The sequence below is a fragment of the Anthonomus grandis genome, chromosome 2 (assembly GCF_022605725.1).
Source record: "Anthonomus grandis grandis chromosome 2, icAntGran1.3, whole genome shotgun sequence".
In the NCBI taxonomy this organism is placed as follows: Eukaryota; Metazoa; Arthropoda; class Insecta; order Coleoptera; family Curculionidae; genus Anthonomus; species Anthonomus grandis.
The window spans coordinates 5,430,731-5,446,456 of NC_065547.1; the positions used below are offsets into that span (position 1 = coordinate 5,430,731).

The following is a 15,726-nucleotide window of genomic DNA, read 5'->3' on the forward strand; positions in this document are numbered from 1 at the left end:
TAAAAAAAGGCGAATGTATATGGCAAAGACGCAAATCAGTAGTTGTTTGCAAATGGAAGGACAGGCGAGGGTTATTGACGATTTCAAATATGCACAAAGTACAAATGATTGAAGTGCGCAACAGGAACGGAAAAGTTTTTGTGAAACCTAATATAATAAAGGACTACAATGCCGGAATGTCGACCAGTCCGATCAAATGCTAAGTTACTATAGCACACTCAGAAAAACCATTAGATGGCCGAAAACGATTGCATTGCACATTCTCGAAATATACAGTGCTTTTCTTTGAAGTCCCCCCCCCCCCCCCATTTATTTTTTGAACGGGTCAAAAAAAAATTTTGAAACTTGGCATAAGTAAATTGGTCTATAGATACTATTTTTCACTGTAAACTAGGTAGTTGTAAATTCCAAGATGGCGGCTGGGCGACATCTTGAGAAAAAATTTTAAATAGAAAGGGGGGTCGTGTGGTACCTCATTTTAAAGGTCTCAATGAGTACTTTATAACCCTGAAATATTAGACCCATATCTTAACTCGTTTCAAAATGGCGGCCTAATAAATAAGTTTTTTTTTTTATTTTAACGTTTTACATTTTTATGATTTTTGAATAGGTAAAAATCAGTGTACGAAAATAAATGCGTCACTATTTTATTTTGACATAAAAACGACAGTTCTAAATGTCAAAATAACACATAAGCGCCATCTTGAATAAATGCATTAAATAGAAATCTTGTGTTACCTCATTTAAAAGGTTTTATTGAGTACTTTTAATATTTATTACATGGACTCGGTGGACTCCGTTTTGACCTGTCTAAAAGTAACAGCCAAAAAAATACACTGTTGCGATTTTATTAACGTTTTTAATAATAATATACAAAATAATTTATAATTTTTGAATTTTGGATTTAAAGATTAACTTTTTGGTTTCTAAAGACTTACTGAACCACTCTTGTATGTCACATTTCACGTTAAAGGTTATTGAACATTATTTAGACATTCCAAAAACCAAATAGCTATTAAAAAAACTCGAAAAAAAATTTTAAGATATTTTTCCTTAACCGGTAAATTACTCTTGTATCGGTCATTGTTAGATATTGTTTAGTGTGTTTGGCAGTTTGAATTTATTGTTTTTTTCAAAATGGTTAATTCTCGTCCATTGGAGGAAAAAGTAGAAGCAATTTTTATTTATGGAGCAACGCGTAATTTTCATGACACTGAAAGGGTTTTCAACGAACGTTTTCCTGATCGTCCTATTTGCCGTAAATATTTAAGGGAACTTGTAAATAAATTTACAACATTTGTACTGTCCAGGATAAAAAACGCCCAGGCCATATGTCTATTTCAGAAGAAAAGCAAGTCCAAATAATTGGCGAAATAATAGAAAATCCCCAACATTCTACTCCAACTGTTGCTGATATCTGTGAAGTTTCAACTTCGACGGCATGGAGAGTTTTAACAAAAAATAAGTTTCATCCATACAAGATCCAAATGGTCCATCAACTGATTGAAGATGATCCTGACCGAAGAGTGCAATTCTGTGAAATTATGGCAGAGAGAGTAGAAAGGCAACCTACGTACGTGCGCAACATTTGTTTTAGCGACGAATGTACTTTTTTTTAAATGGTAATGTCCACAGACAAAATTGTCGATATTGGAGTGATACCAATCCACACATTTTTCGTGAAACCCGATCTCAGTATCCGCAAAAAATCAATGTATGGGCAGAAATATTAGGGAATCATATCGTAGGGCCGCTGTTTTTAGAAGAAAATTTAACAGGTGACTTGTACTTAAATATGCTGGAAAATGCTATCGATCCTCTCATAACAGAAATTGTTGAGGCTAATGTACATGAATTTGACATGGAAATTACATTTCAACAATATGGTGCTCCTCCGCATTTTGCCAGGAATGTGAGAAATTATTTAAATGATAATTATTTTGGTCGTTGGATAGGTCGTCGGGGTCCTATTGAATGGCCAGCTCGGTCACCAGATTTAACGCCGCTAGACTTTTTTTTGTGGGGATACCTAAAGCAAAAGGTATACGAAACAGAACCTGCCTCAATTTTTGAGCTACGACAAAGAATCACTAACATTTGTCAAAATATTGAGGCAGATGTATTTGAAAATGTTCGACGTGAATTTTCAGATAGGTTATTTATGTGTCAAGAGGTACAAGGAAATCATTTCCAGCATCTTTTAAATTAAATATTGTTTTTCTTTTGATAAATTGTTTATTTGCTAATTGTAAATTAGTATTTCATTGTATTCTATTAAAAACGTTAATAAAATCGCAACAGTGTATTTTTTTGGCTGTTACTTTTAGACAGGTCAAAACGGAGTCCACCGAGTCCATGTAATAAATATTAAAAATACTCAATAAAACCTTTTAAATGAGGTAACACAAGATTTCTATTTAATGCATTTATTCAAGATGGCGCTTATGTGTTATTTTGACATTTAGAACTGACGTTTTTATGTCAAAATAAAATAGTGAGGCATTTATTTTCGTACACTGATTTTTACCTATTCAAAAATCATAAAAATGTAAAACGTTAAAATAAAAAAAAATACTTTTTTATTAGGCCGCCATTTTGAAACGAGTTAAGATATGGGTCTAATATTTCAGGGTTATAAAGTACTCATTGAGACCTTTAAAATGAGGTACCACACGACCCCCCTTTCTATTTAAAATTTTTTCTCAAGATGTCGCCCAGCCGCCATCTTGGAATTTACAACTACCTAGTTTACAGTGAAAAATAGTATCTATAGACCAATTTACTTATGCCAAGTTTCAAAATTTTTTTTTGACCCGTTCAAAAAATAAATGGGGGGAGGACTTCAAAGAAAAGCACTGTATATACATAACGCTTACTTGCTGTTTCGTAAATCGACCGGAAGCAGAATAAAATCTTTAAAATTTAGAGAGATCTTTGTGTCTACTCTTTTCGGTGATAAAATGTCTAAGTCCAGCAGCGTACAGCAGCGGGATTTTTACTATTTGGAAGGTATACCACCAACCGAAAAAAAACAACGACCTACAAGAGCTTGCCGTGTATGTACTTCGAATAAACTTCGACGAGAAACACGTTATTTCTGTCCTGTCTGTGAAGAAAAACCAGCCTTATGTGTGGAAAATTGCTTCAAGGACTACCACCTAAAGTAAAAATGACTAAACAAGATTTTTTAGACAATTTTTTTTAATTATTTTTTTTTGTAAACTTCATATTATTATCTTAACTAACTGTAATCACTAGCAATTAAGTTTTCGTATTTTTTAGACACAGTTTATGTTTTTCCGGTTTTTGTTAGAACTAAAAACATTTTTAATTTTTTTTTGTGTTACTGCATTTTGCTTCCTTTGTACTAAACAAGATGAAGATATAATTTAAAAATGACGCCACAATGTGTTTTACTGGTCTATTGCGAGCGCCCAGCACCACAAATTTCAACGCAAACGCCACGAGTTTACTCGTACTGGGGCCGTGAAACAGTTAGTCAAAACCAAGATAACTCGTGGCTGGCGACTGGCTATAGATTGCCAATCTCGTGCTTGGCAGCCAACGTGCTAAATGAAAACAGAATTCGATTCTAATCGCTGACGCAGTTATTTTTATAATATATACAAAGACCTTCTATTTTCGTCAAATATAAAAGTACAAATAAAAGAATAGTTCCTATTAATGTGTTTTCGTTCTACCCATATTCCTAATAGTTATAATATGAAATAATGCTAACCTAAGCTGAAGATAACAATATACTTAAACAATAATAATAATTCTACAAAGAGGTATATCATTCCTCCCCTCGATGCTTTGACTACACGGTCTGGCAGTGTAGTTGAATTGGTAGATGAGAATCATGACGACCTCCACTGGTCTTGGAAGAGTCGCATCTTGGTTTCTACTTATGGTAGACCAAGTAGCTAAGGGTGGCTACTAACATTCCATAAATTAGAATTGTCTAAATACTGGGGTAGCGTATCAATTCATTTATCAATGGCTTCGGCTGGTTGTGGATTATTTGGCTACGGAGTTTATTGAGTCCGTCCAATTTCCAGCAGGATAGGTATGGTTTGATTAATATCAGGGAACAATAATGGTTAATTGTTATCACTTATTGATTGATGATTAGCAATAATAATTTCCTGGTTAAGCTTTATTTGACAGTTGATTGGTACCTGAACGATTATTGAACCTTGTAATTTCACGAATTCTCTCGTTACGTTTCAAGTGGAGAGGTAAGACTACAGCATACTTATTGAAGTCGTCCAATTGATTCAAAATAGGTTCAGAGGTTCCTACTTCAATTTGTTGACAATAATGCTGTGGTTGATTGCGACCTTCTAATAACTGTACTGCACAGGGATTGCTTGGAGATACTTCTTGTAGTTCCATTTTATTACAGAAGAAAAGTTTTCCAACTACTTCTTGGCATTGCGTAGCTCGGTATGCGAAATGTAACTAATTTTTAATTAAATTATAATATGAAATGAAACACAACACGCAGATTATTTTATCTTCTATTGAAAACGGTTCTAAAGGAAGTAACTTTTGAAGACAAGAAAATCAAATAAAAAAATATCTATCGTCTGTGTTTATATTAACACCATTCAAATTTAAGAGAGTGGCAATAAATTAGATAAGTAAAGTGCGGTCTCTAAGCTGTCGAATTACAATTTTTGCTTCGACTTATTTCATATATTTAACATATTTATTTTTCGGAATTGTTACCTTAAATTGCTTATGCTCTGCTTTTTTATTAAAATTGAATAGAGATGAAAATAATTAATAATAATAATTCCAGGTTAGTTGTACTAGCCTGGAATATTCTTCCAATTACAAATATAATTCTAATTTTAGCTTCAAAATAAAGGCACCAAACCGTGCAAAATCTACATTAAAAAGAACTTTGATCCCCTGGACATTGAGCATTTGTTAGAGGACGAAAACAAAGAAAACGTCGTTCCACTGGAATCTATCGCCCCTACGACAAGCTACGAAGAAATCTCAGGCATTCTGGACGATTGCCTGAAAAACGTTGAAAATTATTTTCAATTCGAAACTGGATTCTTTTCACTGGGCATCGGTGAGATCAAGAAACTAAAGGTTTTCTTCAAAAACGCCTCGTATATCGGCAACTATTTCGAGCAGTACACTCTCGAGGTCTACGAGGAGTTCTTGGACGGAGCTTTGAACACTGCGGGCTGTAAGGTGAGCACTTTTTTACTCTTAAACGCCACATTTAATTTAATAAAACCCCATCTTAAAGGTGTTGCCAATCACAGCAGAAACCACCAGCCATTTCCTCACAACTTCTCCGGAAGTTTTGGACTTTGGCACTTGCATGTTAAACTCTTGCTACCAGTTGACTTTCGAAGTCACGAATAATTCTACCAGTAGTCAAGCAGTCGCCATAAGGGTGCCAGCTGCTTTGGGTGATACCATACGTTCCGCCCCTGCTATGGTTTACTTACCCCCTAGGGGGAAGAGAACTGTGTTTTTGAAATTTAATCCCAGGTACGAATTGTAGGTGAAATTATAGATTATAGCAATTTTCTCGAAAGTTTTTTATATTCTTTGTGAAATTTATTATTCATAATGCATCAACAGCGAAAAGACTGGATACTATTCTAATAACTATATATTACAATTTTAATAGTACTAAAAATTTAAGTAGAAGTTGAAAACCTATTAAAAACATCTAGAGGGGTAAGATTTTCCTGAATCCCTACATCTAAGGGCAGTGCAACACTTAATGTTACACCACGTAGAACCGCGTAACTGATTCTACTATTGACTTCGAAGGACCACAACCATAGGTTGAATTTTATCCCAGGAAAGGCAAAAGTTACATTAAAACACACACATAAGGGTGAGGGGAAAGGCGGGCAAAATGGGGTAGTTTGTCTCCAAATAAAGGTATCTTTAGTATTAATTGACACAGAAACTTTAATTAACGAAAAAATTATTTCTACATATCATGCCTAAGTTATAAGAGCTTAAAATAAAATAAAAAATATACACATAATTTTTTCATTCATAGCTCTAGCTTTAATAGAAAAAGAGTTATTAAAGATTTGCAAATTATAGAAGTAAAAAATGACAAAAATTAGTAATTTGCATTTTTCTCAAAAACCGTTGGTTTCTCTAAAATTTGAGTCTTATATAAAAAGTTCTAAATAAATAACTTTATATATAACTTTTAAATTTATAGCTCTAGCTTTAATAAAAAAAGAGTTATCAGTGATTTGGAAATTATAGAAGTAAAAAATGATAAAAATCAGTAATTTGCATTTTTCTCAAAAACATCTGATTTTTCAGAAATTTTGATTCCTATATATTTATTTATTTATTTCAATATACGGCAGAGCCAGTTTACAAAAACAAAATAGATAATACAAAATACTAGACAATATAACAATATAAATACAATACTAGAATTACAAAAAAAATATACCAAGATAAAACCTCTGAAAAAACAATCATCAACAGGGCTAAAAACTTAACACTATTCAAGGAACGTAGGTTAAAGTGTAAGATTATTTATTTTTGATTTGAATGACCGTAAGCCGCCGGAAAATGGATCCAAAGTATTTTCATTAAAGAAACGCAAGGTCCTAGTCAGTGGAGAAAAAAACCCATAGTTGGCCGAATGAAAGGGTAAACGAAACATAGAAGAGTTGATCCTTCTTTGACAGGTGTTAAAAGGAATTGCTTCCAAGATGATAGGACAATGATATAAACCATTTAAGATCTTATAAAACGTTAAAGCATCAGAGTAGTGCCGTCTGACTTCAAGATTAGGGATATTAAATTGGAAACTGATAGCATTATAGTCGATGTAATAATTACGAAAAATATTAACTTCAGCTCTATAAGCAAGGGATCTTAAGAATCTTCTTCAAGCGTTCAATATGAGAATCATAATAAGGGGACCAAATTACAGACGCATACTCAAGCACGGAACGTACCAAAGAGTAATAAAGTAATTTGAAACAATAAGGTGAAAGATGTACACTATTTCTAGTGATAAAACCAAGACTACGCATACTCGTGTTAATAATATCCAAAATGTGCGGCAAAAAAGTTAGCTTGGTATCAAAAAGAACACCTTAATCTTTAACTGTATCAACTGACTTGTTGATTGTGTATGGATAATTAATCATTTTATTAGAACGACGAAAGGAAATACATACACACTTCTTTACATTCAGTTCCAGACTATTGCTATTACACCACTCAGCAACACTATTTCAATCCAATTGAAGTAGCTCAGCATCAAGATATGACTCGATGGCTTTATACAGTTTAAAATCATCAGCAAAAGCAAGATGTTTTGAATGAACAATTACATCACTCAAATCTCTTATGAACAAGTTAAAAAAGACCGGTCCAATATGCGAACCTTGAGGCACGCCTAAAGATACTTCAAGACCATTAGAAATATGTATAATTACTCATCCTGACCAACTGTGTACGACCAGTCAAATAACTGTGACAAAATTCGACCAAGGCCCATAGCCCCAAACTTCTGAATCATATGTTCATGACCAACCCTATCAAAGGCCTTCGAGAAGTCTGTGTACACACTATCGACCTGTACAGACCTCTCAAAAGCACCAATCAAATCATATTGGTAAGTCAATAGGTTAGTCACCGTAGATCTACCCTGACAAAAACCATGCTGATGATCACTAAGCAATCGCCTACAGTGCCACGAAAATCGCACAGAAAACAACCTGTCAAACAGCTTAGGAACTACAGACTGAATACACACACCTCTATAGTTACAAATATCAGTTCTATCGCCATTTTTATGAATTGGTGTTAAAAAGCTTACCTTCCAATAATCAGGAAATTTGCCTGATGTCAAGCAAAGATTGAAAAGGTGATGCAGGATGCAGAGGCTTACTCAGAGTGCACACACAGTTTTTAAGAAAAACAGATGGGATACTATCAGGGCCAAAAGAATGTTTGTTAGGAAGGCGTAAGATTTCATCAAATATGTCCAATAAAGAAAAAGAGATGCGATTTAAATCTAGACTGTAATCAAATTTATAGTCAGGAGCCTTTCGGACAGGTTGCCTGTATGTAGTTTCAAAATACCTAGCAAATAAGTTTACAATATCTTGACCATTACCAGCAACCTCGGCTTCCATATGCATGCTATTGATGTATGAATCAGACCTACGTAATCTATTGATGTGTTTCCAAAATGAAAAAAGGTCATGAGAAAATTCAGTATTTAATCTTTCAATATATGACCTAAAACATTAATCACGAAGAGTTTTACATTTATTCCTCAAATTTGAAAAATTAACATAATCCATGGGATCCTTGCTATTTTTGAATTTTGTGTGAGCAATCCTTTTTTGAATAACAAGATTCTGTAATTTTCTACTAAACTAACTGGGAAAATTATAACCAAAATCACAGTTTACAAAATCATAATAATAAACATCATACTTAAGACTAAAATCACAATTAATAGGAATACTTATTTCATAAGCAGGATGGTGGTTTGATGCCGGTGATAAATTTTCAGTGGCATATATGACTTCAACATTTGACAAACTTGAGAAAAACAGATCAAGAAATGTACCAAACAAATTTGGCAAGCCATTCACCTGCTTAAGATTAAGATAGTTACAACAACTACATAGCACATTTGCAGATCAACATGCAGTCCGTTCACAGAGTTCCTCCATACCGCATGTGGCAGATTAAAATCACCACACAATAGAATATCACAACTAAGGTAAACGTACTAGTCTTTGACCCATTAAGATACTTCTCGAAATTTAAAGTAATACCAAAATTAGAAAGATTTATTAAAATGGTTAGCAATTTTATCACCATGTAGCTTTAGTAGTTATTTTTACAAAAATTACTTTTAAGACAACCGTAATATATTTCAAATATTAAAAAAAAAATTATTTAATAAAAAGTCCAATGGGTTAGTTATTGACCTATATAAAAACGACCAGCGCTAGTATTTGACCGGTTAATGCACTAGTTCTTGACCAACACAGGAAATTATACGCTTTTTGATAAAAAAACACTTTTATTTATCAAAAAAAAAAAAATTATAACCAAAAATAAAAATTCAAATTCTTAAAAAAAAAATCAAAATTAAACTGTATTGAAAAAAAAAATATAAATCATTCCAAAACACTTAAATATTTTGCAACTTCCGGCACGCTGTAAGCCCCTCTTTTATTAATAGGTAGTGGCTCATTAATTGTCTCTAACACGTCTTCTTCAGAATACCAGATGACGTCATCTTTGTCTGGCCACTTCCAGTTTTTTCCGCTTTTAGTCATTGCCTTTATAAAATATTCCTGTTTTCCTTCCACCACCTTATGCTCTAAAACAATACCTGGGAATACCGACTCTTCATACTTTACCACAACATATGATTTTTCGGCGACATCTGAATTTTTTAAGCTCTGATCCTTACTAGGCTTGCTAGTTTGTTTAACTATTTTCTTTTCTTCTCTTTTGGCTTTCCTTTCTAACTTTTCCTTTTCTTATTCTCTTCTTTTTCTTTTTCCTTTTTTCTTTGATAGATATGGTAATCTTCAGAAGAAATCACAGCTGGTAGTTTTTCTTTCTTTCTTTTTTCTTGTTTCGGACTATTGGTGTCTTTATCAGCGGGCCAAAATAAATATCTCTTAAAAGGAGTAGGAAAGTCACTGTTGACTTACTCATAAGACAAGTCGGGACTTTTATAAATATTTTTGGCAGTATTTTTTCTATATAATCTCTAATATTATTTATTTTATCTTCAATAGTTGTTATTGCGTCTAAATCAGTTTTTTGTCCCTTTTTTGGTATTACAGCTTCTTCAGAGAATCTATTGTTTTTAGGAGAAGCTTGGAACTTTTGAATTTTTTCAGGAATATTTTCTTCATCTTCAAATGGATCTCGATGAATCTCAGCAACTGTTGTCATTGTTGTTTTAATATTTGACTGTCTTTGAATTTAGTTTTTGACCTGCCAACTTATACGTCTATCACTTAAAAGGTGTTACTTTAAGTATAGGACAGCAAATAAAATTTAAAATATAGGTGCTTTGGTCTGTAATAAAATACTGAAAATAATTTACATTAAAAAAGTATGATGATAATAAAATAAATTTTAGTTATTCTAATCTTTTTTTGCTTGATTGTCCAAATTGCGTCAAAGTTGACCTATTTTGTTTGAATGTTTGACCGAATTTTTTATTTATGTTTTGATATTTGACCGTATTTTAATTTAGTATTTGACCTACCAACTTACATCTTTATAACTTAACACGTCTTATATTTAGTATAGGTCAAGGATTAAAATTTAAAATATAGGTACTTTTGTCTGTTATAAAATACCTTGGAAATCTTAATTTAAATATATATAATAATAATAAAATAAATTTGTTTTTTTTTATAGTCTTTTGCATCTTTGACCAAATTGTGTTAATGGTTGACCTATTTTTGTTTCAATGTTTGACAGCATTTTTTTTAATGTTTTTTTTATATTTTTAAAAGAAAAGGTAGGTCAGATACTAGCTGGTTAGTAAGCTACTACGTTTTTTACATAATGGAATTTTAAAATTTAACTTTTATAGTGCATATTAAAAGAACATCGAAAAATCGTAAAGATTAACAAAGCGTTAGTATTTGTCCTAATGGTCAATCCACAGATGTATATAGCTCCGCACACATGTTTGTATAGAGGTTCCTTAACGTTTCACTAGCAAAACAGATCTGAACTGCATTGACAGGTTGCGCACTGTCAAAAAACTATTTATAACGGTGTCTGTAGCAAAGCAACCATGCTTAAATTTATTGAGTTGACAGAGAGAATATATAGACGGCATTATAAGGCAGTCATATAAAGACAATAATTTAAAAAATCCTTAATATTTTGAATTAAAGTGAAAAGCGGTCAAAGACTAGTACTTTTACCTTAGTATGAACACTCATAAGATCCATGGATGTAGAGGCAAATTCCTCATAAATTGATAAAGGAGAAGCAGGAGGGATGTAGACGGCACCAAAAATGATATTCTTGTCACTGCATGATACAAGCACAAAGATGTGTTCCAGGTTTGAATCACTGGTGTGTAATAACCTGGCTTTAAAACATTTACGAACAGCAATCAAAGTGCCACCACCACCCCTTTGCCTCCCCGTATTTGTGTAACTTCGATCCTGACGGAAAATATTGAAGTTAGTGAACCTTAACTCCGAGTCGAGAAAATCTTCATTAAGCCAAGACTCCACCAAAATTACAACATCATATATGCAACTGTTGACAGCATTTCGCAGATCAGCTATTTCAGTTCGCAAACCACCCGCATTATGAAAGTATACATTTAGTTTTTTGGAGTTTGCTTAATAACATTATTCCTCTTTTGTTGGACCACCTTAGGAATGCCATTAAAATATTGTATGCATAAGTTCTGTTCTGTACGTGAGCGCAAAGTAAGTTCTTCATAAGCATTTTTTACTTGCTTACGTTGAATAGGCGTCTTAGAAAGCACTCAGTTACCTACTTCTTGTCGTGATCTAAACGAACTTTAGATTCTTCGGCATTACTCTCAGGGACATCATAAAAAATAACATTCTTGGGGGGGATCATAAAAAATAACAATCTGGAAGCTCTTTCGTGCATTTCCTCGTAAATCTCTGCAGGGGTCTGCTCAGCAGCCATGCTAGTCTTACTTACCCCCTGAGATTTTAATTGATCTCATACTTAAGGTCTTGGACCTCAGATCTAAGCTCAGATACCACTGAGCCAAGGTCGCCTGTCTGAATAGCCTTTATTTCATCCAACAGACATGTCAACTTAGTGTTCTGATCGTTAATAGCATTTTTTCCCAAAAACCACTGACTTCTCAGAAATTTTGATTCCTATATAAAAAGTTTTAAATCAATAACTTTACATATAACTGTTTGATTCATAAGTCTATCTTTAATAGAAAAAGAGTTATCGCAAAAATCTTGTCTTTTTCCTTGAATATTTATACCAAGTCTGGTTTCCAGGGATGTATTATTCCGAGAGTCCAGATGCCAATTCTACGACCGCAGTTGTTCCATTTTGGAGTATTGCATCCAGATCTGTCCGGTTTCAAAAAAATCTCAGGATTACCCGCCGGTCAGAGTGGCTGTATACGCCATTATAGCGAACTTCGAAGACTTAAATATCTCATTTCATACCAGCAGTAAACACATGACGAACTTTTTAAACACATTGCTCATCGATATGGGCGAATGTTCGATATATGAACAAATTTGGGCGGAAATCTCTTTGACTAACAACACGTTCGTGACTCAGATATGCGGGTTTATGGACCTACCACAGGTTAGTCAAGACTATTTTTTTGGATTGAGATGTGAATATCTGGTTTTTAGGCTGTGACGTTGGAGCCTAACTATGGCTTTTGCAAATTATATCCGGGACAGAGAAAGAAGTTTAAATTGTATTTTCGGCCGGAAATACGGGATTTTCCCAGTTACACCGTGGGAACCTTGAGGAATAGTAATTTTTTCTTTAAACTTAAGGTTGAGACGCTTTGTAGCATGGGCCAAATCCTTAGGGTATATATTTATATGTTTGTTTTAATTTAAAGAGAGTTTAAGGTATTTTTTTTAAAGGATATGGATTCAAACAGAATAAAAAGCTCCATGGAAATGATCAAACAACTAACCATGGAAAGTGAAGCGGAAAATTATTCCAGCATGATGGGGTATGTGACGGAATTGAAGCTTTTACAGCAGCATCCCACCACTGAATCAATGTGTATTCCAGGTAAGTGTTTCACTGAACAACTGATTTTTTTTAATAGTTTTGATGGAGAATTCTTCAATTAACAACTTTGATAATTAGAAATTTTTTCATTTAACCATTAGTTCTTGAGTTATAGAACAAAATATCTGTTTGCTGAACCAACGTTAAACTGGACTGTCTCGATAACTATCACTTTTAGGGGAAAATTGTTTGATCATTTTTTATAGGGAAATATTTGATCAACAACTTTGGTTATTATAGATTTTTCCATTAAACCATTAGTTTTTGATTTACGAGTTAAAATAAGGCTTTCTGGGCAAGTGTTTAAATTTCAAAGTCAATTTTCTCGAAAACTATAGAAGTAACGAGAAAGTTCCTTAATAATTTTTGATTTGAGAAAAGTTTACGCAACAACTTTGGTCATTATAGTTTTTTCCGTTAAATCACTGGTTTCTGACCAATGAGCCAAAATATGGATTAATGAACAAAATCTTAAATTTTAAAGTCGATTTTCTCGAAAACTATCAAAATTACAAGAAAGTTGCTTATACATTTTTGATACAGAGAGATTCCTCCAACAACATTGATTCATTTGTTTTTTTTTTTCATTCAATTCCGGAATATAGAAAGAATATATAAAATGGTGGATGCGCCAGGCTAATTTCAAAAGCACCATATCTTTGAAACGTATAAGGTAATTTTAATTATTTATTTTTTAATGGCAAGCGGATAGTAGTGGGGTAATTTTTATGTACTTTGTTTACATTAGGTGAGTTTAAACAATACTTATCTAACGCCTATTTATCTTAAAGTCCTTATAACTTTCTTATTATAATATTTTCGTTAAAACTATAAAGAGCAAAAAAGATAAAGCATTCGACTGCCTACAAGAAATTGTAATAGACAAATTCTCTATCTTAAATCAATTTTGAAATAATTGCAGCAATATAAAATGGCGAAGTCGCCAGGCATATTTAAAATATGCAATAGAACTCTTTCTCTCTAACTCTTTCTAACTCGTAAACGGATAAGCCGATTTTTATGATTTATTTTTTAATAGCTATAACCTAAAAGTCTAGTTGTAATTTTTGTGTACTTTTTTTATACAGTTGAGATTAAATATATTTTACGAAACGCTTATTTACATTATAGCACTTATAACTTCATTATTATATTTTTTTCGTTAAAAACTATAGAGAGCAAAAAAAATGAGCACAAGATTGCCTACCAGAAACTATAAAGAACGATTTTTATATCTTCAATAGATTTTGAAATAATTACTCTTTTATAATTGTGGCTAAATTTACCATAACTTTTAAATGAATATAAGCCAATTTTATAGATTTGGTTTTTAGTAGCAAGGTAACACTATTGTGGGCATATTTTTGTATATTTTTCTCTCAATCCTCATAACTAAAAAACAAACGGAGTTAGATCCTCAAAAATTCGAGACAGCACATTTTTAACAACACAAAGACCGAGTTATAGAGAGAGTAAGACACAGTGAACGAACAATAGAAAAAAAAGAAAAAATATAAAAAATAGTAAAGGTTAAAAAACGGCACACACATAACATTATACATGTAATGTTATGTGTGTGCCGTTTTTTAACCATTTTATGGACATTTTGTGATAAAATCATTTTTTCCTTGAAAATGGTTTAACAACCGGAACGCGTCGGGATTCTTGAAATAAAGATTGTGAAGTAAACAGGACCCTTCGTCTAATATTTTGCTTTGCTTGAGTTCAATAAGTTTTAATTACAATAATTACTTGAGGTATAATAGATTTTTTTATATACCTAGCAGCTGAAGTTTAATCTATTAATCTCTGAGCTCGTTTCATCTTTACAATATCCTACCTAACTTTGTTGTGAATAAATTATTAATGTTTAAAACTAAATAATTAAAAAATAGGAAAAAAAGTTTTATTGATTTTAAAACGTATGCCGCTTGAATATTTGACAGAGATGAAAAGTGAATATTCCCTGCATATCTGTTAAATATATGCCAGGAATATAATGCTTTTGCATATGCTTGATATTTGGCGAATTCGTGGGATATTCCAGGCATATTGCAATATATTGCGTCAAATGAGATATACAGGGGTGGCATATTCCACGGATATTGGGTAGCCACTAGTCTTTGAGTTGCAAGGCGAAATTGATCATAAACACAAATTTTCTTACAGAAGGTTCGTGTGAACGTGTAAACAGCGTAATAGCCGGTGAAACTCACCCCAGCACCCAGATCCACGTGAAAAGCGTCGACACCCTCCTCAACTATCAAAACTTCGTTATCGTCGAGACTGACAGTCGCAGAGAGATGTGGATCAAGATCAACTTAAAGAGACCAATGGTCGAGTTTTCACATCAAATTGTCGAATTTCCCGATACACCTTGCGGATCACACTCAGTATATCTTGCACTATATTTTCCTTTAAAATACTAACAAGCTGATTTAAGGTAATGGAAATAAGACTGCACGCCCTCGACAAAGAAATGGACAGATATTGTAGGAAAAAGAAGTCGACCTTGAGCTACAAAGTTCAGTTTCAGATTTTGGGCGATAGCAAGGAGATATTCGTGGAGCCATCTTGTGGCATCCTGAAGGGTGGCCAGGTAACAATCCAGACAGAACAAACACTTCGCATGTATATGCCTAGAATATGCATCTTTCAAAATATATCCTAGACATATTCAATTATTTTTACAAACTTCGAAAAGTGTTAATGTGAATATATCATAAAATATAAGAGTTGGGAAACTATAGTTTCGAATAACTGTCATAGAGGATCGAAACTGGGGCCCTATTTTTGTCAAGTGGTGAGCCATCCCTAAGCGCCTTCCACCCCAACATTCAAATGGAACCACCCCTTTAGTCATACCTTAATATTTAAGGCTCTTTTTGAACAGTATTCATCTATACAAGAAAAATTGTCTAAGTCTAAGAA

The 15,726-nt window shown here is 33.0% G+C and overlaps 1 protein-coding gene across 2 annotated transcripts in view; it reads left to right on the forward strand.

Annotated features, from left to right (window-relative positions):
• Positions 1-15,726, forward strand: part of LOC126746816 (uncharacterized) — an 82,497-nt gene that overhangs the window by 8,219 nt on the left and 58,552 nt on the right. For both annotated transcript variants that reach the window (XM_050455218.1, XM_050455223.1), the window contains exons 5-11: positions 4,864-5,214; positions 5,273-5,520; positions 12,030-12,348; positions 12,399-12,584; positions 12,642-12,795; positions 14,965-15,188; positions 15,239-15,394. In XM_050455218.1, the coding sequence (XP_050311175.1) occupies positions 4,864-5,214; positions 5,273-5,520; positions 12,030-12,348; positions 12,399-12,584; positions 12,642-12,795; positions 14,965-15,188; positions 15,239-15,394 (1,638 nt within the window). The remainder of the gene's footprint in view (positions 1-4,863; positions 5,215-5,272; positions 5,521-12,029; positions 12,349-12,398; positions 12,585-12,641; positions 12,796-14,964; positions 15,189-15,238; positions 15,395-15,726) is intronic.